This window comes from Podarcis cretensis (assembly GCF_951804945.1).
Source record: "Podarcis cretensis genome assembly, chromosome: 12".
Classification (NCBI taxonomy): domain Eukaryota; kingdom Metazoa; phylum Chordata; class Lepidosauria; order Squamata; family Lacertidae; genus Podarcis; species Podarcis cretensis.
Genome location: NC_137181.1, coordinates 47,691,725 through 47,719,681, shown reverse-complemented (window position 1 = coordinate 47,719,681; position 27,957 = coordinate 47,691,725). Strand labels below are relative to the sequence as shown.

Below are 27,957 nucleotides of genomic sequence, written 5' to 3'. Positions count from 1 at the left end.
TCCAATGCAGCCTTTAAAAAGAGACCCTTACATTTGCGATTTGTGCAGCATCACATTTCAAGGTGTTCCAGAAGCTCAGTTTACTCTTCCATCTTGCTTCTTTCCAGTTAGGCATCTTCCTTCCTTCCTTCCTTCTTTCCTTCCTTCCTTCCTTCCTTCCTTCCTTCCTTCCTTTCTTTCTTTCTTTCTTTCTTTCACAAAGCCTGCTCATTTTCTTGGGAACATTTTCCTGCAAGAAACAATTAAAAGGCTATTGCAATATTCTTACTTATCCCCTCATCTTTTTCATCTTCCCCTTCCTTGGCTTTTGGATTTGGTGGCAGCAAAATAGCTATTAAATCCAGGTAAGTCATGTTAAAGGCTCTGAGACAGCCCTAGAATTGGTAAACTGTAGATTGTGTAGCCCAATGCCTGATATCGGGAGAAGAGGGATCAGAATCAGGCTGGATGAGAAACTGCAGGGACAAAGAGGTGCTGCACCTGGCGTTTGCCCCCCCCCCCCGCCCAGTTCATTATTATTATTATTATTATTATTATTATTATTATTATTATTATTATTCCAATGCAGAACAAGAAAATCTTTAATGAAATAATAATAATAATAATAATAATAATAATAATAATATTATTATTTCAGGCAGGATCTCTCCCAGTCCCACCAGGAGATGCTAGGGACTGAATCTGATGCCTTCTGCATACTAACCAGTTGTTCCACCACTGAGCTATGGCCCTAGCTCACAATATTGCTGTCAGGATAAAATGGAGAAGATGGAGGCAGAAGTGTATATGCTCTGTGGAGGAAAGGTGGTATATTAGTATAAGAAGGAATGAAGTATGTAAACTAGCCTATAAGTGAATAAACTACAGTATATTTTTAACTTACTCTCCTAATAATTTGTATATAAATTATAAAAGTGGTATATAAATTTGGTAATTTTTTTTAAAAAGAGGAAACGTTCAGACTTTCAAACAGTGTGTTATGCCTGAGCCTTCATTGCTGAAACTCCCAACAGCATTTTCATGCTCACAAACTGCTGATGAGGACTTAAGGAACCATTGTGACATAACCCATTCAAGCAGACTTAAAGGGGCAACAGGCTGTCAACAGTGGCAGTAGTTGGGGGCTCCCTGCTATTGAAAAGCCACATAGAGTCTTTTCATACTGCCTGAGGAATTAATTCCTTATTTAACGTTCCTAATTGCTGGATCAATTTAACAGGACTGGAGCTAACATCTGCTTGGATTGGGCTCCATTGATAGGGAACTGCCTGCTGCATCCTCCGCTTTGAAGTCACCCTGGTCTTTGGGCCTCCAGCACCTTCTTCAGCATGTCCAACCCATCTAAGAGGCGTATGATACTGGTGTTCCACTGGGTTAGGAAGACGCCCCTGACAGAGGAGCCGTGCTCTACCATCTCGGCCAGACCTTCTGCCTCTGCACCGGCCTGCAACACTCCTCACATTTCGCCCTACTTCACGAGGAGCAAGACACAACCCGCTCCGCTCCGGAGGTCCAGCAGGCGCAAGGTGCTGCGATTTCCGAATCTCACCGACACCAAGATTTTAAGATCTGTCATTGGCAGCGTTGGCCGGAAGAGAGCCCGCAGGCGTGGCAAGCCAAAGGAGACTCCAGCGTAAACAGGAAAAGGGGAAGCGGCCTACTGGAGTTGCCACTGACAACCACTCTCAGCCTCCTTTTCCCCCTTCTGGCCCAGCATGCTTTGCACGCACCCAACATGGCGGTGCCCAGCCCTAGCACGTCCCGACCGCTATCCCTTTCCCCTACTCCGCCTCGACGGCCGGGGCTGAAAAACCCGCAGAGGGGCAGCCTATGCTGGCCACCAAACCGAATAAGAAGAAGCCTCCCTGTCGGGCCTGCACGGACTTCAGGAGTTGGAATATTGTCTAGTATTGTCTTTATTACTGTTCCGTTTGTATTCTTGTATTTTTCTTCTTTTTTTTTGAGTATCAATTAAATAAATAATAATAATAAAAAATACCTTGGACCAATCAGCAATCCATGGCTTTGTAGGAGAGGAGGACGGTGGCTGCTGTCACAAAAAATAGTGGAGAGTAGTAAGAGAAAATTCTGCAAAGTGACCTTTTCTCTTTTGGGGAGAGAAAATGAAAAATCTCAGGCATTTTCTTAGAAAAATTTCCTCTGAAAATCTAACCTTTGTTATCATGGTCAATGATCATCATTAAGAAACTGGGATAAAACAACTCTATTGTGCCTTGATGGGACGGGGGTGGCGCTGTGGGTAAAACCTCAGCGCCTAAGACTTGCCGATCGCATGGTCGGCGGTTCGAATCCCTGCAGTGGGGTGAGCTCCCGTCGTTCGGTCCCAGCTCCTGCCCACCTAGCAGTTCGAAAGCACCCTTAAGTGCAAGTAGATAAATAGGTACCGCTTTATAGCGGGAAGGTGAACGGCGTTTCCGTGTGCTGCGCTGGTGCTGGCTTGCCAGAGCAGCTTCGTCACGCTGGCCACGTGACCCGGAAGTGTCTGCGGACAGCGCTGGCTCCCGGCCTCTTAAGTGAGATGAGCGCACAACCCTATGAGTCTGTCAAGACTGGCCCGTACGGGCAGGGGTACATTTACCTTTTATTGTGCCTTGATGTGTTTATTGATAAATACTAATTCTGCATCAGCACAGTACAATACCATTAGCTCCGTAGATTAAGTGTTCATTGAGCAAGAGAATGTTAAAAAGCTCAGATACATCACATTGCCAAAGCAGAGCCAACCATCAGTGGACCATGTTGACGTTTGCCTTTGGCAGAAACTCAACACAGGGAGTCAGAAGTGATGTTGACCAGGCAGTTTCAGTGCCTGTCATGTAACAGATGGCTGGATGCAAATATTTATCTCACTAGTAAGGTATACATGGTGGTTGTAGACCAGACTGGGCTGAATCCTGAACTGAATGGGGCCTATTCTGGGGGATCCATGGTTCACCTGAATCAGATGGAGGCAGCCCCGGATTTCTGCGGGTCAGGTGAGGTGACCCAGAGTGATCCAGGACTGTCGGAGGGTGGGGTGTTGGATGAGCAGAGGCAGGAAGAAAGAGGTTGGGTAGCAAGGAGGAGAAGCAGTGAAAAGGCCTAGGAGGAGAGAAGATGGACGTGCTGGGCTGACTGTATCTTCCCAGGAGAAGTTAGGGGTGGGGTGCCTTTGGGTGCAGGGTGCAAGCTGCTCCTTCTCAAAGTGGCTTTCCCTCCTGATCTCCCCTACTGCCTGCTCATGCTCTGCAGCAGAACCCACACAAATGTCCTTCCCCACATGGAAGCCACTTGTTAAGAAACGACACACTGGACCAAACACCCCTGCTCTCGGCTGGAAGAGGGCAAGGAGACACAGCGTCTCCCAAGTGACCTAGAAGCAGCCTGGCATTAAAACAACAACAACCAGCTCCACAAGGAAAATCCTGCTGCCCATGCAAACTCCAACAGATGGCACTTTGAAATAGGTGAACTCCAAAATCCCAGTTCTTTATTTAAAGCAATCTTTATTGTTGAAGTGTTATCAGTCAGCGGGATTATTATTATTATTATTAATCCAATGCAGCCTTTAAAAAGAGACCCTTACATTTGCGATTTGTGCAGCATCACATTTCAAGGTGTTCCAGAAGCTCAGTTTACTCTTCCATCTTGCTTCTTTCCAGTTAGGCATCTTCTTTCTTTCCTTCCTTCCTTCCTTCCTTCCTTCCTTCCTTCCTTCCTTCCTTTCACAAAGCCTGCTCATTTTCTTGGGAACATTTTCCTGTAAGAAACAGTTAAAAGGCTATTGCAATATTCTTACTTATCCCCTCATCCTTTTCATCTTCCCCTTCCTTGGCTTTCGGATTTTGTGGCAGCAAAATAGCTATTAAATCCAGGTAAGTCATGTTAAAGGCTCTGAGACAGCCCTAGAATTGGTAAACTGTAGATTGTGTAGCCCAATGCCTGATATCGGGAGAAGAGGGATCAGAATCAGGCTGGATGAGAAACTGCAGGGACAAAGAGGTGCTGCCCCCCCGCCCAGTCCAGCTACCAAGATTGTGCAAGTGGTAAGAAAATCAGTTCTGGGTGGATGGAACTGTGAGTTTCACTTCTTTCAGTTTCTCATTTTTCCAGGTTTAAATTCAGCTCTCCACACTTCGCAGCAATTTTAAAAACGCGTTGTTGTTTTTTAATCCTGATAAAAACCTGTCAGCATTTTTGTGTGAATTTCTAATAATAAACATATTTCTGTATACCTAATGTACACATTTTTGCAGAACTATCTGCCCATTTTATTGTGCATTTTGATCACATGACCTGGCTCGAGAGTCATGATTAAAATATAGAGGTTATTAAGACATATAAAGAGGTTTTATATGTATTCATGCATGCCACCCCAATCACCGAGTGGTGTGAGATTCCTGGGGTTCCAGACGCTTACCTAGGGTTCTTGTTTCCTTCGGAACGAGGCACAGCAGAGACTGTGGTGCCTTTATGATATATAGTTTATTTACACATATATACAACCTGAGTGTACGATGGAGGGGTTCACAGCATTAACACCCTAATAAGTTCGTTTCTCCCATAACTGCAGTCTTGGATTCAAGCAGAAATCAGACATTGTTCTGACTCTCTCTTCAGCTTGCTGCTTTTCTTCTAGTTCACATTCCTGCACTCTCTGTTCTCGTCTTTCTAACTACTACAAGTTGAGGGAGGGGCCCCATCAATTTGCCATCTCGCACATAGCCCCTTTCCTTTGCTCCCCTTAATGGCTCATCTCCCAGGCGATCACCTCATCATGAAGGTAAAAGGTAAAGGGCAAAGGGACCCCTGACCATTTGGTCCAGTCGTGACTAACTCTGGGGTTGTGGCACTCATCTCACTTTATTGGCCGAGGGAGCCGCCGTACATGTGGCCAGGATGACTAAGCCGCTTCTGGCAAACCAGAGCAGCGCACGGAAACGCCGTTTACCTTCCCACCGGAGTGATACCTATTTATCTACTTGCACTTTGACGTGCTTTCAAACTGCTAGGTTGGCAAGAGCAGGGACCGAGCAACGGGAGCTCACCCCGTCATGGGAATTCGAACCGCCGACCCTCTGATTGGCAAGTCCTAGGCTCTGTGGTTTAACCCACAGCGCTATTCGCGTCCCATCATGAAGGTAGCCTGGCTTATATTTTAACACTTGCTTGATCCAGGGGTTATAATGGTCTCGGCATACAGCCTGCTCTCCCCTCCCTCCAAACTCATAACACTATTTTTGAGCTAACGATATTGCCTCTTATCCCCCAAACTGTGACATCCATGTGTGATTTCTCACTCATATTTATTGTTACTTTTCCTCTCCCGCCTGCTGCCACAATTAGACCCCCTTTTGTGGCTTCTGATTATTGCATTTTCTGGGTGATCACCAGCCAGTTGGGGAACTATACAATGAAACAAGATGAAATCACAGTGCAACACAGCCAATCATGTTTGTTGATGTGATGACATCACTGCAGGGCAAACAAAACTAATTGGCAATGCTTTTTTGAGCAGCACTGCCCAAATGGTGGCCACTTTTGCCTTGAGTAATCAACTGCTCACATCTGGGGCCGATTTACACTCATAGTTTATAACGTTAAGGAAGGATTAAGTAATGCTTTTCATAACATAGTGGTCACATTACGTTTTGCTTGTAACATTAATAACGTGTTATTCAAATGTAACACCAAAGGGTGCTGCAGGGAAACCAGGAACCAGCAGTAATGGAAACTGCATTGCTATGAAGGAACGTTTTTTAATTCACCAGTATGCCCTGTGACATTTTAGAAAGATATATCTAATATTGTTCTAATAACGTTAGAAAGGTCAGTGTAGATCCAGCCCTGCTTTCATATTGGTACAATAGCCAATATACAGCTCTCAGCCATATCTGTACTGATGATCATGTGTGGCTAGCTAAGGAAATTACAATACCTTTTCTTTTTTCTACATTCCCGCATGCATTGGCCCAGTCGTCTACTAGGATGGGAGAAACCAGGTCAGCAAACTTTGGCAGGGGACACGCAGATGAGCAACCTGGAAGAGTTTGTTGATAGGGGTCCTTCATAGTGTGATTCCGAAAATACATTTCAACGGTTTGCTCTCTGATTTGCAGAACCAAGAAAAAGAAGAAGGAAAATGTAGCATAAGTTAAATTATAACGAAATGAGGAGTGCTATTCAGGAATGAAATGGAAAGGCCTCGTCAGCCACAATTATTCAAGAACAACTAAACCCAGAGTCTGTAATACCACATGGGCAAAAGCAGATCTCAGTCTTGACCTGGGCAATGTATGGCAATTAAAACCTCTCAGTTGTATTGTCATGAGTCTGGGGTTAAACTAAATGTGTTTTTTGGGGGTACCCAGCTATTAAGATTCCTCATAGAAATACATTTTCAGCTCCTGCCCTCCCCAGCTTCCGAAGTGAAGTGAGGGAGAAGTGCATGGGTAGCTCAGTTGGTCAGAGCAAGGTGCTGATAAAGCCAACATTTGAACCCTATATGGGACAGCTGCATATTCCTGCATTGCAGGGGTTGGACTAGATGACCCTCAGGGGCCCTTCTGACTCTACAATTTTATGATCTTATGACAGGCCCTTTTTGGTTGAGATACCCTGACATTGACGCACACTCCAAAGGACTCTTGTTTGGTGCTGAGCTTGGTGGCAGATATTTTAGGTTGTCCTTATTTATCTTTATTGCTGCCCGTGTTTTAACCACATTAGCCACTAAGAGATTTAAAAATAAATAAATCTGAAAAGCTAGGTAGACAAAATGCCATTGTGATTTTGAGCCCTAGCTTTAAGCCTCGTGCATTTTTGGAGAACAGTCAGTACATGGACAATAATTTTAGAATTTGAATGCACACATATATTTTTCCCTCATTTGCAACGGGAAAAGTTCCAATTGTTGAGGAAACAATAGAATACTTGCCCGTTATCTTCTTGATACAGTTCAAAAAACTGGCACGCTGCATATGGTGGCAGCTTTTCGTTGTAGATATTGAGTGCCATCTGCAAGGCACCAAGTGTAGTGTCGTGCTGTGAAAAATAAACCCAAACATACATCTGTAAAGTTTTGTGAATGAAGGCAGCTTCTAAAGGTAACTATTGATGATATTGCTAATTTGAAACCTTTTCATTAATTGCTAGATGCAGAACACTGTTCAGCAGACTTGAGAATGTATAACATATCTTCTTCCTTCACCCATTCTCCATCTCTCTCTTCTCTCTCTCTCTCTCTCACACACATAGAAATATACAGACAGACAGAATCTAGACAGATATAAAAAAACGTGGTGAAAATGCTTTTTAAAAAAAAGTTTGAAAAATATATAGAATTTGCCATAGCTCACCAGCACCATCTAGTGTCACATTTGTATAATGCACTTTACAGCACACTTAAAATGTTTAATTTGCAGCTGTATAGCTGAATCCACAGAGACAGAGAGACAGGCACATTTTCTCATTACCAGTTTCTGACAAGTACATTGAGTCTTAGGCTTGCTAGAGAGTGAATAGGATCTCGGGGTTTTAAACTTAAAAGCCAATTTGATGCAGTGCGGAATCCTGTACAGAATTAAACTGCTTAATGCTATAATCCTATACCCACGTACCTGGGAGCAAGTCCCATTGAACTCAGTTCTATCTAGGATTACACAGTAAATTCCAATTGAGATTGATCAGCCAAACTATGCCCACAACTTCAACCAAAGTTTTTAGGGGAAATATACTCACTGCAGAATAGACGAGCATTTTCCTCTTTTCTGAACCTTTAGCAGCCCTGGAGATTTTTTCTAGAATATTTTTCACAAGGAGACCTTAGTAGAAGTGAGATAGTGTTGATATTGATGGAGAGAAAAATACTGCAAAATTGCTAAACCTACAGTCTGAATCTCACTTATCTGGCAGTAAGTAATCTGGCATTGAGTTTACAGAGGAATGACCTCTTGAGTAGTCAAGGTTAGGATTGCCCTGTAACATGTGAGGTTTCTATACAGAAAGCATAGAAAGGAGCAAAAAAAGAATTGATTCAATATAATAATGAATGGCAATAATATCTTAGCCAATTATGCAATCTCCAGCAATTAACAGGGGCACCATCCCACCAAAATTGTCATTGGTCTCTCTATAACCAGGCCTTTGGCTGATTAAACATTCTATGTCCTTTATAATGTGTTTGTGAGGGGGGGGGGTTATATTGGTTTGCTTTCGTTATATTATGTATTTTGTGTTGTTGCTTTGTATTTTTATGTTGTGAGCTGCCCTGCACTATTCGAATGAAGGGCAGTGTACAAGTTTAATTAATTAATACTTGTTATTCATTGGTCAACAGGAGGGTCAAGCCGATGTTTAAAAGCACATTCCTATACAGTACACGTCTACCAAGAAGTAAGTCCCACTGAGATCAATGGACTCACTCTCAGGTAGGTGCATACAGGAATGCAGCCTGTTTCTCCAAATTGAAATAAATGGAATTTATCAGTACTTAACTTCAAATCTGATGTGTTTTATAGCTTTGAATTAAAAACTGTCAATAGTTACTAGAATAGTTTTGCTAGATTGTCTTTCTGTTGCCTCTTTCTATTTGAAATGAAAAATCGCCAAGAGTGGCAGCTATGTCCTTATAGCATGGGAAACAAGCACTCAAGCGATTACATATAAATATGAAATAATTCCAAATCCAATCATCAATCACTGATAGCATGCAATTAGCAAGTGCCCTGGGTGAGTTGTGAGTCCAATACTGGTGCTATTTTCAACTGTGATTCTCACTGGAATATAGATAGTTATGCCCAGAGATCATGATAATTCAGTGTGTATCTAAATGGATGCTGTACAAGCCCTTATATCTCAGTGAGATCATTAAAATCATTTAGAGGACCGCTGCTAACTGTCCCTTACATTGTTGTTTTTGTTGTTTAGTCATTTAGTCATGTCCAACTCTTTGTGACCCCAGGGAACAGAGCACTCCAGGCACTCCTGTCTTCCACTGCCTCCCACAGTTTGGTCAAACACATGTTGGAAGCTTCAAGAACACTGTCCAACCATCTCGTCCTCTGTTGTCCCCTTCTCCTTGTGCCCTCAATCTTTCCCAACATCAGGGTCTTTTCCAGGGAGTCTTCTCTTCTCATGAGGTGGCCAAAGTATTGGAGCCTCAGCTTCACGATCTGTCCTTCCAGTGAGCACTCAGGGCTGATTTCCTTCAGAATGGATAGGTTTGATCTTCTTGCAGTCCATGGGACCTTCAAGACTCTCCTCCAGCACCATAATTCAAAAACATCAATTCTTTGGCGATCAGCCTTCTTTATGGTCCAGCTCTCACTTCCATACATCACTACTGGGAAAACCATAGCTTTAACTATACGGACCTTTGTCAGCAAGGTGATGTCTCTGCTGTTTAAGATGCTGTCTAGGTTTGTCATTGCTTTTCTCCCAAGAAGCAGTCCCTTACATTACAGGGCTCAACTAGAAGTCAGGGCATTTAACACTGCTGAACCAATGCTGACTCAGAAGGCACCCTCGCTTTTGAGTTTCAGGCTTCTCATGAAGATCTTTTAATGCTGACAGGTCTTTGTAGCTGTTTAATTTTTAGTTTTAGCCGGTCACCTTAGTGATTATCTGCATTTTATTATTTTTTTATGGTGTTTCATGTTTTAACGCGGTACACTAGCCAGATATTTTAGGGTAGGGGCATATAGAAATACTTTTATATACAAAACAAAACAAAACAAAACAAAAACAAAACAAAAACAAAAAACCCCAGCAACAATAAGATGTGACTTTAAATTTCCCATTTTAAGAAAATTGCATTTCAAATGTAAACAGTCACAGACTGTTTCATTTTCATCACTACAACATATTTATGTTTCCTGAGCCAATTACAGATTTAGAAAAAATATATATGATACAGTAGTACCTCAGGTTAAGAACTTAATTCGTTCCGGAGGTCTGTTCTTAACCTGAAACAGTTCTTACGCTGAGGTCCCACTTTAGCTAATGGGGCCTCCCGCTGCTGCCGTGCGATTTCTGTTCTCATCCTGAAGCAAAGTTCTTAACCTGAGGTACTATTTCTGGGTTAGCGTAGTCTGTAACCTGAAGCATCTGTAACCTGAAGCATCTGTAACCTGAGGTACCACTGTAATGAGATATTTAGAAATAAATACATTTACTGCAGCATCACAAGTGTGATGAAATAATATAAACATAAGTACTGCAAGGCAACTAAGGCAAAGCTAGAAGGGACATGATCCAACCAAAGGTAAGCACTTTAGGAATGCAGCCAATAATTTGAAGGAGGAAGGCATGTGAAATGTCAGTGCAATGATGGGAGTGCTCATCTAATACAGTGAGATGAAATTCAGGTCAAGCAACACCTGAGTGTTTCCTTTCGTGCCTCAGTTTGTGTGGGTGTTTGATACTACATCATGTTATTTGCATTGAGGTATTAACAGCTGGCGCAATCTAGTGGGCATATAGGTGATAGATCCGTAAACTGGAAAAGCTGTTTCCAAGTTCCAAATGGTATGTTTTAGCTGCAGTTAAAAGACACTTAATAATTTGCTCACTCAGTTATTTTAAAAACCACATGGCTTTCTAAAAACTGAAATGCATTCTATGTGGGGTACCCCAGGGCTTGCCTCAGAAGGTGCATCTGGAGCAGAACATGGAGGTTAGGATGCTAACTGGGGCAACCTGTTCAGGAGTGGTTCACCAGGTGGGGCGGAGCCACAGCAATAATTTCCCGGCAGCAGATAGGTAGCCGTGTTGGTCTGCCATAGTCAAAACAAAAAAAAATTCCTTCCAGTAGCACCTTAAAGACCAACTAAGTCAGTTCTTGGTATGAGCTTTCGTGTGCATGCACACTTCTTCAGATACGTATCTGAAGAAGTGTGCATGTATCTGAAGAAGTGTGCATGCACACGAAAGCTCATACCAAGAACTGACTTAGTTGGTCTTTAAGGTGCTACTGGAAGGAATTTTTTTTGTTCCCGGCAGCAGTGACACAGTGCCAGTTTGATGCTGGGTCCCTGGTGGGAGTGCCAGTTTGTGTTTCTGCTGGTGCACCACACATCCCCAATGTTGTTGCTGACTTTGTGTGTGTGTGTGTGTGTGTATTAATATTTTCTTGAAAATTTTATCGAAAAGGTTTCGATGATAAAGAAATAAAGCGATACAAAGAAAAAGAGAAGAAGAAAAATAGACACAAAAATGTGTAGGAAAATATATATGAATACATACGAAAAAATACCCTAACCCACACATTCTTGTTACTGCCAGGAGGTTATTGCTGTGTCTCCGCCTCACCAGGTATGCAGCTGTTGGACCTATCATCAGCACATAACACCTGTGCTGAGGGATCTACACTGAGGGATTTACCATGGTACTAAAAAGGTAAAGGTACCCCTGCCCGTACGGGCCAGTCTTGACAGACTCTGGGGTTGTGCGCCCATCTCACTTAAGAGGCCAGGGGCCAGCGCTGTCCGGAGACACTTCCGGGTCACGTGGCCAGCGTGACATCGCTGCTCTGGCCAGAGCCAGAGCCAGAGCCAGAGCCGCACACGGAAACGCCGTTTACCTTCCCGCTGGTAAGCGGTCCCTATTTATCTACTTGCACCCGGAGGTGCTTTCGAACTGCTAGGTTGGCAGGCGCTGGGACCGAGCAGCGGGAGCGCACCCCGCCGCAGGGATTCGAACCGCCAACCTTTCGATTGGCAAGCCCTAGGCGCTGAGGCTTTAACCCACAGCGCCACCTGCGTCCCTACCATGGTACTGGGCCAGGTTTAATGTTTTAGTACTGGCCCTTAAGAGCTGGGACCAGGATACGTGGGAGAGTGCTTTATCCTATACAGTGGTACCTTGGGCTACATACGCTTCAGGTTACATACGCTTCAGGTTACAGACTCCGCTAACCCAGAAATATTACCTCAGGTTAAGAACTTTGCTTCAGGATGAGAACAGAAATCGTGCTCCGGCGGCGCGGCGGCAGCAGGAGACCCCATTAGCTAAAGTGGTGCTTCAGGTTAAGAACAGTTTCAGGTTAAGAACGGACCTCCGGAACGAATTAAGTACTTAACCCGAGGTACCACTGTATATGTTAGTGTTGCAATCATAACGGCAGATGCTTCTTGCATTGCTGCATGCTTCAAGTTCAAATGCAGCTTTTAGTGCAGCAGCCCCAGTATTATGGAATGCCCTTCCAATGGTTATCAGACAGGTGGTGGCCTTTTTGAAATGTTTTCTTAGCGTTATAAACCATGAGTGTAGATCCACCCTATGTATGAACTTAAAACTCCAGACCACTAGACTATTTCATAACCACACTGAAATCCAGATTATTGCACCGCAGTCCACCTCAGCTACTCCTCAAACTATTCATTTATCATCAAATATTTTTTGCCTGTTTGTCCATTTCCACTTATTTGGAGCCCTCTAGCGCTCGATAGCACCCTGGATTGTCCTAGGAACGGGGTGACTATCCTGTGGCTCTCCAGATGTTTCTGGGATACAAACCCCATAATCCCTAACCACTAGCTGGTTGGCACTGGTTGGAGTTGGAGGGCAACAACATCTGGAGGACACCAGTTAGCCACCCCCGTCCCAGAGCCTGCATCCTTCAACTGGGGAGGCAAGGATGAGTTATAAGATCAGCATATGCCACAATAAAACAGCAGAAACAAAAGAAACATGTGCTCTTCAATACACTGCTCCATCAGTTAAGATTCTCCATCACTGATTAAAATTGGATTGCACTGATTAACCCACTAAGGCTTTTTGTTAATTAAGGTACCAGTTACACCAGTTAAGAGCACCCAAGCCCTAAGGCCTGTCTTGTTTCAGTTATAGAGTGTGATGCAAAGCAAGAGAAGTCGATCACGGTGCCTCAGTGAAAGGCTCTTGGTTACCTCCTTGCAGCCGTGCCTTCTCTTCTCTTTTGTAAATCCCAAATAACGACGACAAGGATAACACGGTCAGCTCAGCCAGTTTTGCCCTCACCTCTTTAGCAGCCCACACAGGAAGTGTCAAATTGTGAATAGACTGCAATAGAAAGAAGAACATTACTCTTATTTTTTAAATACCTCATTTTGCAGCTCTGTTTTTCATTGCCATGTTGGGCCGTTGTTTCTTTGTGTGTGTGTGTGTGTGTGTGTGTGTGTGTGTGTGTGTATTGTTTCAGGAAGTGCAAACTGTGTAAATTCAGATTAAAATGCAGACTGAACTATTTCCTCACCCATCTCTACCTCTGGGCTTCTGCCATCAATGTCACACTTGGATTTGCTTTCTGACTCTGGCAGGACCCCAAGATCCCTCTAAGTAGTAAATCACAGTATGGATTCTACCTTGCTCTCCTGCGCACCAAAACCATGCCGCAAAAAGCTGTTGCAAGCTACATGGTTGATATAGCCCCTGTTCATAGATAGAATAAAAACTAGTAAGGCTCTGGAAGGCTCAAATTTGGGAGTATGGAAACAAGGCCTGGCAACTTTATTCTCTGTACCTACTAAGGAAACTTGAAGGCAGAGAGAACGACGAGTCTAATGCTATCGTGTCTGAACAGAAGCGTTCAGGCAGGATCAGGTGATTTGAAGAGCCAATACAGATCTATCTGGCTTTATATTTTTGCTGTCTCTGGCCTTGATTTTAAGTCGGAGCAAATTTTCATTCAGTTCAGATTGAGGTGCCATAGACTGGACCTGTTGAGATGTAATGCCAAATGTCTGTTGAGATGAAATGCCCTTATACAGTGGTACCTCGGGATGCGAACGGGATTTGTTCCGGAGCCCCGTTCGCATCCTGAATGGAATGTAAGACGCAACGGCGCGTCTGCGTGTGCACGGGTCGCATTTTGCCGCTTCCGCGCATGTGCGTGATGTCATTTTGCGCGTCTGCGCATGCACGAGCGGCAAAACCCAAAAGCGTTCAACCTGAAGCACATTCAACTCGAGGTATGACAGTAATAAGACTCAAGCTCATACAATCTCTCCTTCACCTCCCTGCTGTCTTTTCTTCTGTTGCTCTCAACAAGATAGCAACTTCAGGTCTTGCTTCAATGTCAAACCATAGCTTGCCATTTTATCTGCAAAGGCAAACTATGGTTTATGCTTGTCTGCTAAATCAGGGATGGGAAATCTGTGACCTACCAGTTATGGCTGAACTCCAGCTCACATTAGGAAAGCCGGGAAAGATGTAGATCAGCAACACATGGGTGTGTGTGCACAGATTATCCTGTTCCAAACCATGGTTTACTGTTACATCTGAACAGCCCCAGTACTTGGTACCTTTCTCTGGAAATCCTACCTTTATCTGACAAAATATTCTAATGAGTTGCAAAAATATCCACCTTCCCATCACTTTTCTAAGCCAAATAAAATTTACGTGTAGACAAAACATTCCATATTTTCTTTAACTATTATGCACTTGTATAGGAACACCTTCACTCCTTTTAATTTTCTTAGGTGCCACTGAATAATTAATTATAAGTCAGGGTTTTCTCCCTGTCTGATGGGAGAACTCAATAAAACTGTAAAGATTTTTTAAAAAAGAGAAAAATACCTCACAGAATAAAGTATCCTGTACATGCCAGATTTTGAAGTTGACCAAATTAGTGAGATCTTGAGGGTCATATCCTGAATATAAACCTAAGGTTTTTATAAATTCCTGAAAAGAAATGAGAACACGAATACTTCAGATGCAAATCAGACACCAAGATCTTCTAATATTTTCATCGCACAGGTTATGATTCTGCACATTGCTAAGCATGGATAGGTATGTGGAATGTAGTGACTTGCCACTTAAGATTTCATAGGCTGCAGTTCTCCATATAGGTAAGTCACATTAATATCCATCTTATGTATTATTACACTCTGTGTGGAGGATTGTAGCCATAGGCTCTGCACTGCTTGTTTCAGTTGATCATACCTTGGCTTAATAACTAGCTGAGATATAAACTTAGCCTCGTGCCTGGGTACACAGCAGTTTCCTTATTCCCTTTAAAGTACACCACAATTTATCCCAGAATTAACCCTAGTTTAATTAACCATAGTTTCTCATTCCATCCAAAGTGGATAAACAGGAAATGTGGGATCTTAAACCAACTTCAAGCATGTTTTAAGATAGGGTTGCCATATTTCAAAAAGTGAAAATCCGGACACAAAAGCTCTTGACCATTTTGGGGGACATGAGACATGGGTTGCCATATGTATGGATTTTCCTGGACATTTTCTAATCTCTGCCCAGACACTGTTTCCAACTGCAGTATTCTGGGTATGTCTGGAAGATTCTGGATGTATGGCAACCCTAGTTTGTGATCCTGGCTTGTTCCGAACTTTCTAAACATTAATTTCTCAGTTTGGAATAATTAAGGGATTGCGTGGCGATACCCGCCCCTTCGCGCAGATGAAATAAAGACACTGGACACCAGAGTTTTAGGTTAATGGGCGTAAAATGGCCACAACTTTATTGATTACAGCTAAGAGCGGTATTGGCCCTAGGCATTGGCCCCTAACAGACTATCCGGTCTAACCAGGGAGGGTTAAGCACCAACAGGGGAAGCCCCCCAGATGCACATCCGTAGGCGCTCCCCCAGGGGTTACCGCTCGGGGGCGCGCTTTAGGCCCTAGCCTCCGTAGGTTTCGGACGAGGCGACGCCCCCCGGAGTCCTTTAATGAACTACCCTCCAAGCAATGGGGGAGGTGATGGCGATCCTCCCCCCGACCTCATTTGCATAACAATACCCCGGCCAATGCCTACCACCAAAACCAAGGAGTTGTGACGTTTTGCTACGAGCTAGGCGAAAAAACCAAGTGGCTTCAAATTCAGCCAATTAGCCAAATGGAAAAACTCCTACCAGGCCCCTTGCGGCAACCAGCCGAAGCCCATAGCAAAGTCCAAATGCCTGCCTAAAGGGTGGGAGGGTGGGAAACCGCGGCTGCAGCGAAGGAAGAAAAGGGGCGAGCCTTGGCTGCCCCGTCCTTAAGTCCCCTCAGCTAACTCCACCCCCAGTGTCAGCCCATTGGCTGGCTGCAAATATGAATATTTACGAGATCCCTGGTCCCGCGGGGCTGGTGCCAGCCCCGCGAGAATGCGAATGGGGGCGTGCACCCGCAACCCCCCCCTCCGTAGATCGGGAGGGGCTTTATAGTTGACTGAAGATTTCCTGGTTAACACAGGAAGGAAGAGGTGGCATCTGAACACAATGTGTGGGCAAATTACTCATCTGAACTGATAATCTGAACTGGGCCTGTGTTTATTGTTCGGTATGCATAGGTCTTTGCATATAGAAATAGTACATGTTTTAAGTAAGCTAGTTTTGATACATTGAGGTTTAATCTAACAGCAATGCAATTACCCACTAAAGTTCAAAATGTCTGGACCCTAGGCTGTAGTGGAAATATTACTGACACAATACCCATCCCCAATCCTGCACAAAGTACCTTGTATGGTTGAATTTTGGCCTGGAATTCACTTGATTTCATCGTTTCCTTCAGAAGTTCCAGGTAGCGTGGACAATTAAAAATTGGATAACGTAATTTCTGAAACAAAAATGACACAACTTGTAACCATATCTGTCAACTTACAGATTTGAAAATAAGGGACCAGCAGCCACAAAAATAAGGGATTTTAGTCAACCAGCTGAAATGCGAAGTTAAAAGGGAACAGATAATTTAGCTCTTCTTTTCCAGACATTGCTGCTCAAGACCCCTGCTGGTGAAACACTGCAATTAAATTACTACAAGCAGCAACCACTTTTCATGCAAAACGAAGTCCAAGCTACGAAGATGCTGCTGCAGTTCTGTATCTTTTCTCTCGTGCTTCATCTGCAGCTCTCAGTTCCATCAGGCAGGGCGGGAGGAAGAGAGGGGGGGAAATAGCGCCCGAAGTAAACCCGCAGATCAGACCATCTATGCTAGTCTACCACTACAAATCTATGGGAGAAGCCCTTGCAGTCCTTCCTCCGCTTTCTCCCTCTATGGTTAGCCCTTGGAACACCTGCCCACGCCTCCACCTCCTCCTCCTCTCTCTGAACTGCTTTCTCTATGGTTGCCCTTGCTCTCCTCTCAAGGCTCCTCAGTCCCGGCAGGGAGGGGCTCCCGGGGGCCCGAGGTTGGTGAGAGGAGGCTGGAGGGGGGCGGGCTGGGCAGCCAAGCAACCCAGTTGGAGCCTCCCTCCTCCCTGGCCGGCAGGGAAAGAGGGAGAGGAGCTGCTTCCTTTGAAACCCGGGAAATTTAAGGGACATGATCAATAAGGGACAGCAGTGGGACACAGTGCTGGGATAAGGGACTTTCCCTCCAAATAAGGGACGGTAGACAGCTATGCTTGTAACTGCCTTCTGTCTCACTTCAAGCTTCTCAGCTGGGTTTTTGTAGAGTGCTTATCTCTATGTAGGATTGATGTTTGTCACAATGATGCCATTTCTGAATTATGCCTGTCTCATAACCTGCAGGGGTTCATTGGCTTGAAGTCACATGATTTCGTGATCTCGCCATCCATACACATACAGTAAACCCCACTGAACTCAATAGGACCTGCTTCAAAATAGACATGCTGTTAATATACTAACAGAATAAAGTGAAGATGATCACTGAGATATTTTCTGGTTGTCAGAATGACGTATTGTAACATTGGTCTTGCTTTGAGAACAGACTTGCTTTTTTGTTTTGTGTTTTTTGTTTAGCCTAATAAGTTTCCCCCCTAAAATAAATGTGTGATGGTTCTAGGGGTTGCTCGTGCGTAAACCGGCGCCACACCTGGCTGGGTTGCCTGAGTGAACCTTTTCTGTCCGGACAGCCACTCGCCCTTGGCTGTCTCAATCGCTGACAGAATCCGTCAGTGAGCGTTTCTTGAACTTCTTCCAGCAAAGAAGCTCTTTGACGCCTAGTCTCCGCCTACTCTCTCTGCGCAGAAGCCTTCTGCGCAGGGAGGGTGTGGGCAGCGGAGGACCCGTGCTCTCCCCGCTGGTCCCCGGGGAGGAGTCATGGGACCGCCTCGCCGATTCCCCCATCTGCCCCCCTTCTCCACTGGTGCTACGTTGATTTCCTTCCCCAGAAGATGGGCTGCTTCTCCTCATCCCGGGACGCTCTCCGGAATCCCTCTGGAGTCCTCCCTCTCCCTCTGGCTCCGATGGCAGTTCCCTGACAAAATGTTTACTTATTTTTAACATACAGGAAAATAAGATACATTTTATCATGAACCATATAAAAAGGAAAGCAAAATCTAATTACAACAAATACAGTTTGGATTAGAGTTAACTCTCTGGGCAGGCACATATTAAACATCTTCATTAGGGGATTTACTCAGGTAAATACATCAGATAAATATCTGAATCATTTTATTTTATTTTATTTTATTTTATTTTATTTTATTTTATTTTATTCTGTTTTCTATCTCTTGGCATAGGGTTGCCAAAACTGAAAACACTATAAAGGGGATTGGAACCCCTGTAGAACTAAAATTATCCAAATCTGTTTAGAAACTCCATATTGAGACCTTCCATGTTCCTGTATATTAACGTACATTGCACAACCATGCCATACCAAAATAAAATTATCTTTCTTATTTTGGCCTCTAAGCACTCTTAATTTGAATGTCATTTCCCTCTGGTAACAATATCCCATACCAGTAAACCAGGTTCACTCATATCAAGTCCCTGCAGAGTTTTGCAGTTGTGAATTGCAAATAAGAAAGTGCCCAACTAATTCCTTAATGTACATAGCAGTGTAATCCTCAGTGAATAAAGGAGATATTGCCTGTTGTGGAGGAGGTGTCACTTGGCACCTTATAATAGTTCAAGTTTAATGGAATGCTATATCCCCAAAGCATTTAACCTATGAGCATTCCCACCATAAATGCGAGTATGTCCCAAGGGCTTGGTGTCCCGGTGAGGAATTAGAGCTCATGTCAGACAGTCTGTGTGGCATTAAGGAGCGTCTATGAATCAAGGAGTTGAGCCTAAGAAGTTTTGTTCCTTTTTCTATGCTCCCAACATCTGGTACAAACATTGCAGGCCAAAATCCAGAAATGAGTGGAAGACAGATGAGAGAAGGTGGGGAAGAGATGATCAAAATTCTTACTTCTTATCCCTCAAAATGTGTGCTATATTATTCTTGCTTTTCCAGCTTTGGGAATGGCTGCTCAGTGTGGTATCAAGACTGCAGCTTGTTTCTGTTTGGCAGGGAAGCATCCTCAGAGTCAAGCTAAATTAATATCCAGTGTTCTCTCTCCATTAATGAGTAATGCAGCGTGTGAGGAGTTGCACCACCTCAGCCTTCACAAAACTCCCTCACCCACCACTTAGTGAAAAGAGGAACCTCTCGCATTGGTATCAATGGGAGTTTCCGCCCTCAAAAAGATAAAAAAAAGCTAATTGGCTGTGTGTGAGGAATGTTGTCAGAACTGTGAGGTTGGGCATGGGGTGGTTTCACCTCAGCGCCCCACACCCTGCATTGCCTGACACAAGGGAGTTTTGGTGAGGAGATTTTGAGGGGAGAGTTAAGCATCACATTTCCTGAGCAGCAGCTCCATAGTGACAGCAATTGAGGCCAGGCTTCCTCAACCTAGGCCCTCCAGATGTTTTAAGACTACAATTCCCAGCATCCTCGACCACTGGTCCTGCTAGCTAGGGACCATGGGAGTTGTAGGCCAAAAACATCTGGAGGGCCAAGGTTGAGGAAGCGTGCTTGAGGCCTACAGTTCAGCGCAGCACAGATTATGTGACCAGGAATAGGTCCAAGAGATTCACTTGTGGATAACTGCCAGTTATTAGACCCCACATGACTGGTGTAGTAGCTCTTGCCCAACTAAACTGCAGCAGCGTGCAACCAACAGGCATCAAAATGAGAACTAATTATTCCTGGCTCTCCTGTTACTTGAGAGATGATGATTATGATGACGACTGATGAAACTCTCTTGGTTCGCCCTGGGAAATTACCTGCCTATCGGGATACTGCTGGGAATGGGTTGTAAGGGAGAACCCAACAAAAGGTTTTGAGGAAACAATTTGAGACTTGCAAGGGAGACGTGTTTCCATTGTGCCTTTAAGAAAACTCTTTCCAAATGTCCTTTAGTCTCCAAAGCTACAAAAACCTTAAAGCAAGAAAAGATACTGCGTGCTTTCTGTCGCACCATACAGTGTGGCCTAAGATACTGCCCGGATCTTTGCCAAAGCTCCTTGCAGCTCTGAAACATCTCAGTATATTTTGCTGCTTGTGAAAGTCCAGTCGGTGCTACTGTTGTATGAAAAAATATAATAGTAATAGACAGAAAGCTTTATATAGCTTTATATACATGTACAAGCTGTAGCATTCTCCTTTCATGGAAACAGTACAGTGGATACAGAGTTGTCTGGTTTTGATGTGCACATTTAAATCAGTGTTGGGATTGGCCCTGATAACAGCTACAACATCACGCCAGCTGCAACACAGCCAACTGTCCCTAGAATCATAGAATCATAGAATCATAGAGTTGGAAGAGACCACAAGGGCCATCGAGTCCAACCCCCTGCCAAGCAGGAAACAACCCCCTGCATGAGGACAAGACAGTTCGCTATGTCAGAACTAGAAGTCAAGGAATCAACTCATCCTCAAAGAGAGCTTGGCCCCCAAATCCTAAATTCAAATGCTGTTTCCCTCAGCAGAAAGTAAGGCGGGGCTATAAATAAATGAGCTACAAATGGTAATGTGCCTCTTCTATATGTTGCAGAATCTCTGATTAAGGGAAATGATTATTTTAAATGAACATTTGCATACACTTCCTTCTCGGTATACTGTATTAGGTTTCTGAGGAAGAGCCTGGAAGGCAGACAAAATTGGTTATGACTCTGGTACTCACCGGATTTCTTTCCTTTGGTACAACATGCACTGTGATAGGTTGCCACAGGATTTTAGGATTCCAGATTTGATCACTCGTAGGAGGGTACATACCAGCAAGATTTGCTTGGGCACTCATAATGGTTCGATCACTTTCGGTACTCTGGATCAAAATCTAGAAAGGGTTAAGGGAGTGTGTCAAGACCCAGGATCTGGACTCAGAAACCTCTTCATTAGAAGTGGGAGGGTGTCATGGGATCTGAGGGCATCTCAGCTTGGTAGCCTTTGAGGGACCCTCTCTAGCAGACGCCTCTACTGATGAAGAGGAATAAGTGTATAAGGACTGTGCTTCATCTGTTGCCAACCCAAAGGAAAGTCTCCCTTCAAATATCATCAGATACCAGAAGCTTGGGATGCGGGTAGCGCTGTGGGTTAAACCACTTGCCAATCAGAAGGTCGGCTGTTCGAATCCCCGCGACAGGGTGAGCTCCCGTTATTCGGTCCCTGCTCCTGCCAACCTAGCAGTTCGAAAGCACGTCAAAGTGCAAGTAGATAAATAGGTACCGCTCTGGCGGGAAGGTAAATGGCATTTCCGTGCACTGCTCTGGTTCGCCAGAAGCGGCTTAGTCATGCTGGCCACATGACCCGGAAGCTGTACACTGGCTCCCTTGGCCAATAAAGCGAGATGAGCGCGGCAACCCCAGAGTCGGTCACGACTGGACCAAATGGTCAGGGGTCCCTCTACCTCTACTACCAGAAGCTTTACTCCAGAAATTTCCTTTATGCTACACCCAGAAGTGGCAACCGTTGCTGGAGGAGACTTATTAACACCACTGGAATGTTTGATGAATAATATCAAAACATCCCTTGGGTTTTCTCAGAATCTGATGTTGTTATAAACCACACCAATCTCTTTCTTGAAAATTCCCTTACCCACCTCTTCTCGTTTATATTCAGCACTCAGGAAGTTTGAGTACCTCTTCTTTATGTATTTTCCAAGTTCATACTGCTGCTGCATTCCAATCTGTGGGAGCAACAATAGATACATGATTTCCTCTTGAAGCCAGAGTTCGGTCTTATGGCTTTTCCAGCCCTTGTGGAAAGCCAAGCATTACCCACCCCGGCTGCTTTCCTAGGGAATGATTGAAGAAATGTGACAAAAATGATCAGAGGCTGGAGAGGATCAGTTTTCCAAGCAGGTGGATCCACCGTGTGACCCTTTTGCTCTTAATATTAAACATTTCAGAGCAGGGGTAGGGAACTGCTTTCTGCAAGAGTGCCGGATCCAAACATAGCAATTCCTCCACAGGCCAGGTCAGTGTTTCCCAAACTAGGATCTCTGGCTGTTTTTGACTACGATTCCTATCATCCCTGACCAACGGTCTTGCTAGCTAGGGATGATGGGAGTTGTAGTCCAAAAACAGCTGGAGATCCAAGTTTGGGGAACACTGGGCCAGGCTGGCAAATGATAGGGCTGCCCACTTGTCAAGCACGTGACATCAGATGTGAAAAAGTTAAAGCCACAGCTGCAGATGTGACATTGGGAGTGTGCTCTTGATTGTTCTTTTGGAGCCACAGTTGATCCTTTGGTGCCATTTGAATTTGGTGCCTCTCCCTGTTGCACTGCGGTTGGCAGGAATTGGATACGCTTGGAGTGAGCAAGAGCTCCTGCGTATCTGATTCCAGTTGAAAGCAGCATGACAAGGTAAGGTGCCATGTACAATCGGCACCCAAACTAAAGCTGTGGCTGGAAATGAACAGTTGGCAGTTCACTCCTGGTAGTCCTTTGATTCAACTTCACATGGGACGTGGCTGCAAAGGATTGGTCGGGATTGTGCTCCTGATGATTCCTTTGCAACCATGGCTCAACCTCTGGCACTGTTTGAATCTGGTGCCTTTCTCTGTTGGGTTGAATTTGAAAGGGATTTGATACACTTGAGAGGGAATGAGGTATTGTGTGCATCTGATTCCTGCCCAAAACACGGCATGAGGTGATTGACAGGTGGGTGCAGCTGGGCTGAAATGGTCTTGCAGGCCAAATAAGATGGCCTAGCAGGCCTAATCAAGCCCATAGCCGGAAGGTTCTCGACTGCTATATCACAGACCCATTGCCGCTTTTATTAGAGCTGTGCACCATATTCACCCGAGTTCCAAGTCCTGAGCCAAATCAGGCCCATTCAGAGGGATTTGGGTGTTGGATAAGTCAGGTAGAGACAAGCACTGATCTCTACAGGTCAGGTTAGAGGGCCCACAGCAATCTGTGACTATCAGAGGATGGGGGATCATGTCTCTTAGAGCTGGAATGAAATTTTGTACAAATTCCAAATTCCAGAAGTCTACTTCTTGAAAATTTTCAAACCAAACTTTATGAAAAGCCAACAAACCTTAGTCAGTTGTCCAAATCCCTGTGGCCAGGCACTTTCATTGTGTAGGCTGTTAGGATAGACTTCAATAGGGCTTCTGTCACCATGCCGATAAATCTAGTAAAAGAGGGTGAACAATGCTAAAGTAAAATAGTCTAATACGGTAATTATGATAGAAATTGGGGGGGGGGGGACGACTCACCAAGCACCAAAACATAACTTCACTTGGGGGCTAGATATTAATAATATATTATGCCAGAGGCAAACTAGGAAAGGCTGTGAGGTAAATAATTTATTCAAGTTTGTTCAGCCAATGCAGTTTTAGCCTTCCAATTTACTTTCAGCAACTTGATGAGAAGGATCACCAGAATTTAACTTGGATGGCTCGCAAGCTCCTTTGTAATCCCAGTGATATGTAGCAGTAGGAGTCTGATGGTAAGATGGCATCACTCACCTGACCTCACTTTGCCCATGTTCCTACAGCTCACTGGGAGGCAGAGGAGGAGATGAAGCTGGTGCGATGCAAACACACCAGCAGAGCCATTCTGGGCCTCCTGCCAACGCGTTTGCACCCTGCCACCCTTTTGATCTACTTGCCGGTAAGCAGAAGTAACATGGGCGGCAGGAGATCAGGTGAGTGCTACCACACAGCTGACCACTACTGTAAAGCAGTTATGGGGAGTGGGCAAAATGAGAGAAAGAAAACGAACATCTCCAGGCAATCGAAGTTGCCTTGAAAGCTGCTCCGAGCATGTGATCACTCATTTCTACAAAGCCAATATTAGGGGGTTCCCTTCCCCACCACCTGCCTTCTTCCACAGAACTCAGGTCCTGGGGCATGTGGGTGGGAGTCAGCAGTGGTAGCCTACACCGCTTCCTCCTGAACCATTTAACCATTCCCCTCTATCGGAGGACAGAGTTGTGTATGTCCTTCAGCTCGCTGTGCTACCCTTAAGTTAGCCTGCCTTCCTCAGGTGTGGTGAAGAACACTGTCCCAACACTAGTATTAAATAAAAATAAACTTCCAAGCCAGTCAGCTTATGCCTGTGCAATGGGGTGGTGGGACAGGACCGACTTGTTCTCAGACAGCAAAATGCCTTGGGCTGGTCCTGCTTTGGAAACGGATGTGGAAGTAATATATCACCTTGTCCTTATCTGCTCAGCGCTATTTGCTCGTTCTGTTAATGGGGTTTGTTTGTAAAATGCTGGAAGTTCAAGTTCTTCTGCTTCCATGGAACATGCCTATCTATCCACTCCAGCCAAATCCACCTTGCACTTCAAACCAGCTTCAAAGGCACCAGCGCTCTGCAATTTCAGAGATTTCTTACTATTGCTTCTACCATATACATTGCCCATAAAATAATAAGGGATGTTATGGGAATCCTTTAATGGGGAAAGCGCAAAGCATTGTTTTGCTGGATAATCAGACTGAAGCAAATTGTTTCCCAAAGCATAAAATTGGGGTCTGAACTGAATCGTTACTGCATGTGTATACCCATGGTCTACTTTGTCCAAAAAGTCAATATCCCTCTGAATATCAGTTCTGAGGTCTCATGAGCAGGAAAGGGCTATTGCAGTCATCTCCCTCCTTCCATAGGCATCAAGTTGGTCATTGTGGTGACACACTAGACTGGTCTTTGGTCCTATCCAGCAAGCCTCTTATGTCTTTATGACTTCAGCTGGTTCAATAGTACGTTTTATCCCTTCTATTAGGATGCTGTCCTATGCTCACCTTGTAAAACTATATCTATTTACATGTAGGCTGTGATTATCCTCCCTTTGAACCTCATGTATCTGATAGAACAGTATCTTAATGGCAGCAATCTAAAATGGCTGCTCTTTGGAGTTTGTTTATAGATGAGCTCATTACACTTGAAGGCCAGGAAGCATTTCAATTGTTATTTTATATTCTTTAACATTCGGATGCATGTTACATCTCTAAAAGCTATAGACAGACTGCATGTTCTTTACTAAAGAGGCATAAGCTCCCTCATTAAACACATCTGCATCTTAAAATAATTCAAGCAACCGGCGGAATGTGTTAGCATCAGTTTTTAATTTATAGTGTACAGTCTTACTGAACGGTGGCCCTCTAGCTGTTGTTGGACTAAAACTGTAAATGTTGGACTAAAACTCCCATCAGCCCCAGGCAGCATGGCCACTGGTCAAGAATGATGGAAGTTGTGATCCTGCAACCTCTGGAGAGCCACAGGTTCCCCCACTCCTGTAAATATAAGGTAAAGGTAAAGGGACCCCTGACCATTAGGTCCAGTCATGGCCGACTCTGGGGTTGTGGTGCTCATCTCGCTTTACTGGCCAAGGGAGCTGGCGTACAGCTTCCGGGTCATGTGGCCAGCATGAGAAAGCCACTTCTGGTGAACCAGAGCAGTATACAGAAAAGCCGTTTACCTTCCCGCCGGAGTGGTACCTATTTATCTACTTGCACTTTGACGTGCTTTCGAACTGCTAGATTGGCAGGAGCAGGGACTGAGCAACGGGAGTTCACCCCGTCCCGGGGATTCGGACTGCCGATCTTCTGATCGGCAAGTCCTAGGCTCTGTGGTTTAACCCACAGCGCCACCCGCGTCCCTTCTGTAAATATAGGAGAGAGGAAAACCATGTACTACCCACCATTCTAGTTAATTCATGAAACCTTTGGAGATCTGTACACCAAGGGTGGGCTCCAACTAAGTTTAGACACACTGAAATGAATGGACCCAAGTTAGTCATATCAATTACTTTAAATGGGTCTTCTCTGAGTAGAACTAAAATTCGACACAGCCCCAAGAATTTCGCCTTGAAGAACCCACAAACCAAATGCATAGTAGTAACGAAATATTTGCTTTCCTTTACTTACTAAGAGCACAAACACCAGCTCGCGACCCGATGCAGACTGAAGGAGGAGGGAACCAATGAAGCCAAGAGAGAAGAAATAGAAACACTTGGAGTTTCTCTCTGGATTTGTTTCTCCCATCCTGGCAGCTGACAGGCAAAAGCTTTGCCTTTCCTGCATCTGCTTTTTAAAGAACTCAAATGGGTGGACACATCATTGGCATTTGCAGGAGGATGTGGCAATAAGATGACAACAGACGTATTTCTTAATCGAGCTTCTTTCGAAAAGCTGCAGTGTGAGTCCCAAGCAACGAGGATAAACAAGGGAGGAGGGGCGATAACTTTTTCTCTAGAAGCATTTGGTTCAAGATGATATTTCTATATTGTGCTGCCAAAGGCAGAATCCCACACCTTTCTCCTCCCCTCACATCATGTAGGAGTGTGTGTGTGTGTGTGTGGATTTGTATATGGTACAGAGCAGAAGATGAAGGATATATCTGAGCAGGCCACAACTGCCTTATGCAGGCTGGCCATCCCAAAGTGGAAATATACTGCCTATATAAGCAGGGGCAGAGGAAGGGGTGTGTGGTAGCTGCGGGCCGTACCGGGTGTCACCACTGAGGGGGGTGACAAAATGCCGGGCGGCACTCACCACCGGGCCTGCAGCACGACCGAGCCATTCAGGGAAGTTTTTAATGTGTGACATTTTAGTGTATTTTTGGTCTCTGTGGATGCTGCCCAGAGTGGCTGGGGAAACCCAGCCAGATGGGTGGGGTACAAATAATAAATTATTATTATGCGTCTCTCCTGCCCGAATGGTCCGCCCGCTGCCTCTCCCCCAGCTGTATGGTGGCTGAGTAGGAGGAAGCAGGCAGATTCTGGAGGCCCTGCAGTGTGTTATGCCCCTATGGGCTTCCTCCACCACTGTATATAAGGTAAACCAGCTTTCTAACAGTTTCCAAATTGTTTGACATCTACTCATTCATTCCTCTTTGTGACTTAGTAATTATTTTCTTACTCAGGGATCCCATCTCCCTGTTGGCGTCTCTGCCCTGCACATCTCACTCCTTGCGGCAGTGATGTTTATTATTATGAGGTCATAGATGTTGGGGTCAGTTCAGGAGGAGAGAGAGAGAGACCAGGCGTGAGCACCCATCGCAGAGGCATGAGTTGAAAGTTGGAATGGGCTTCCATAGATCTACTTATCAGGACTACTAGTCTCAGGGAGAATAGAGGGCTGGATGGCATTTCTCACCCAAAGCTAATGGGCCTCAGAAGGCCTCCCTTGGCGCATCATTTAATGTGTGGGGGCTGTGAGGAATCAGGAATGGTGCTTTCAACTGCTTCTGAGCTCTGAGACAGCTTGGGGTCACTTGGGGTGAATGACGTAGCAGGAGACAGCATATACTGTCTTGTGAATACGTGTATACTGGAGAATGGAAGTAAGCAATTAAAAAGACCTTGTACAATTGGAGATTGTAAACTTGTGGCCCTTTTTTAATCCAAGATCGTGCATTTTATTCCCTTGTTCATCTGCAACCAAGGTCACTGTGAGACTCCACCCCCCCCAATAGTAAGATTGACAGAAAAGGAATATTGACACAGCCTGGGAATGTTTTGACATTGTAACATAGCTGTCAGTGGATCAGTAATGTTACTGGGATCAGGACCCCATCCATCTTGTCCCTTACCTAAAAAGACTGGTTAGGTGAGATTTTCCTTGAGCAGGAACAGTCTCTGTTGTTGGCTATTTTGGGTCATGGCTGTGTGGATGACAGCTATTGAACCACCAAGCAATGGCTCTTATACCAGATTCTGTTTAAAAATCAGCAAAGGCTTGTCTTTCCTCTTTGGGTTTCTGGAATGACCAGTACTTAGAAACAATGGTGCCTATGGGTTTGTAGGTGCTAAGTTCCTGGGTTCAGTAAATGCTAGAATTTAATTAGAGCGCTGGT

The 27,957-nt window shown here is 44.6% G+C and overlaps 1 protein-coding gene across 2 annotated transcripts; it reads right to left on the bottom strand.

Moving 5' to 3' along the window:
• Positions 1 to 164: 164 nt before the first annotated feature.
• Positions 165 to 26,254, bottom strand: LOC307199476 (prostatic acid phosphatase-like). 2 transcript variants are annotated; one of them, XM_079947387.1, is made up of 11 exons: positions 26,028 to 26,254; positions 23,192 to 23,287; positions 21,745 to 21,831; positions 20,830 to 20,982; positions 16,437 to 16,535; positions 14,557 to 14,661; positions 12,909 to 13,041; positions 7,741 to 7,823; positions 6,934 to 7,044; positions 5,939 to 6,104; positions 165 to 229 (listed from the first exon to the last, which is right to left on the bottom strand). In XM_079947387.1, exons 1-11 carry the CDS (start codon positions 26,181 to 26,183, stop codon positions 195 to 197), a joined length of 1,224 nt encoding a protein of 407 aa, XP_079803513.1. In that variant the 5' UTR covers positions 26,184 to 26,254; the 3' UTR covers positions 165 to 194. The 2 variants fall into 2 exon arrangements, with proteins under 2 accessions (XP_079803513.1, XP_079803512.1); XM_079947386.1 differs by lacking the exon at positions 165 to 229 and adding an exon at positions 3,487 to 3,760.
• Positions 26,255 to 27,957: the final 1,703 nt, after the last annotated feature.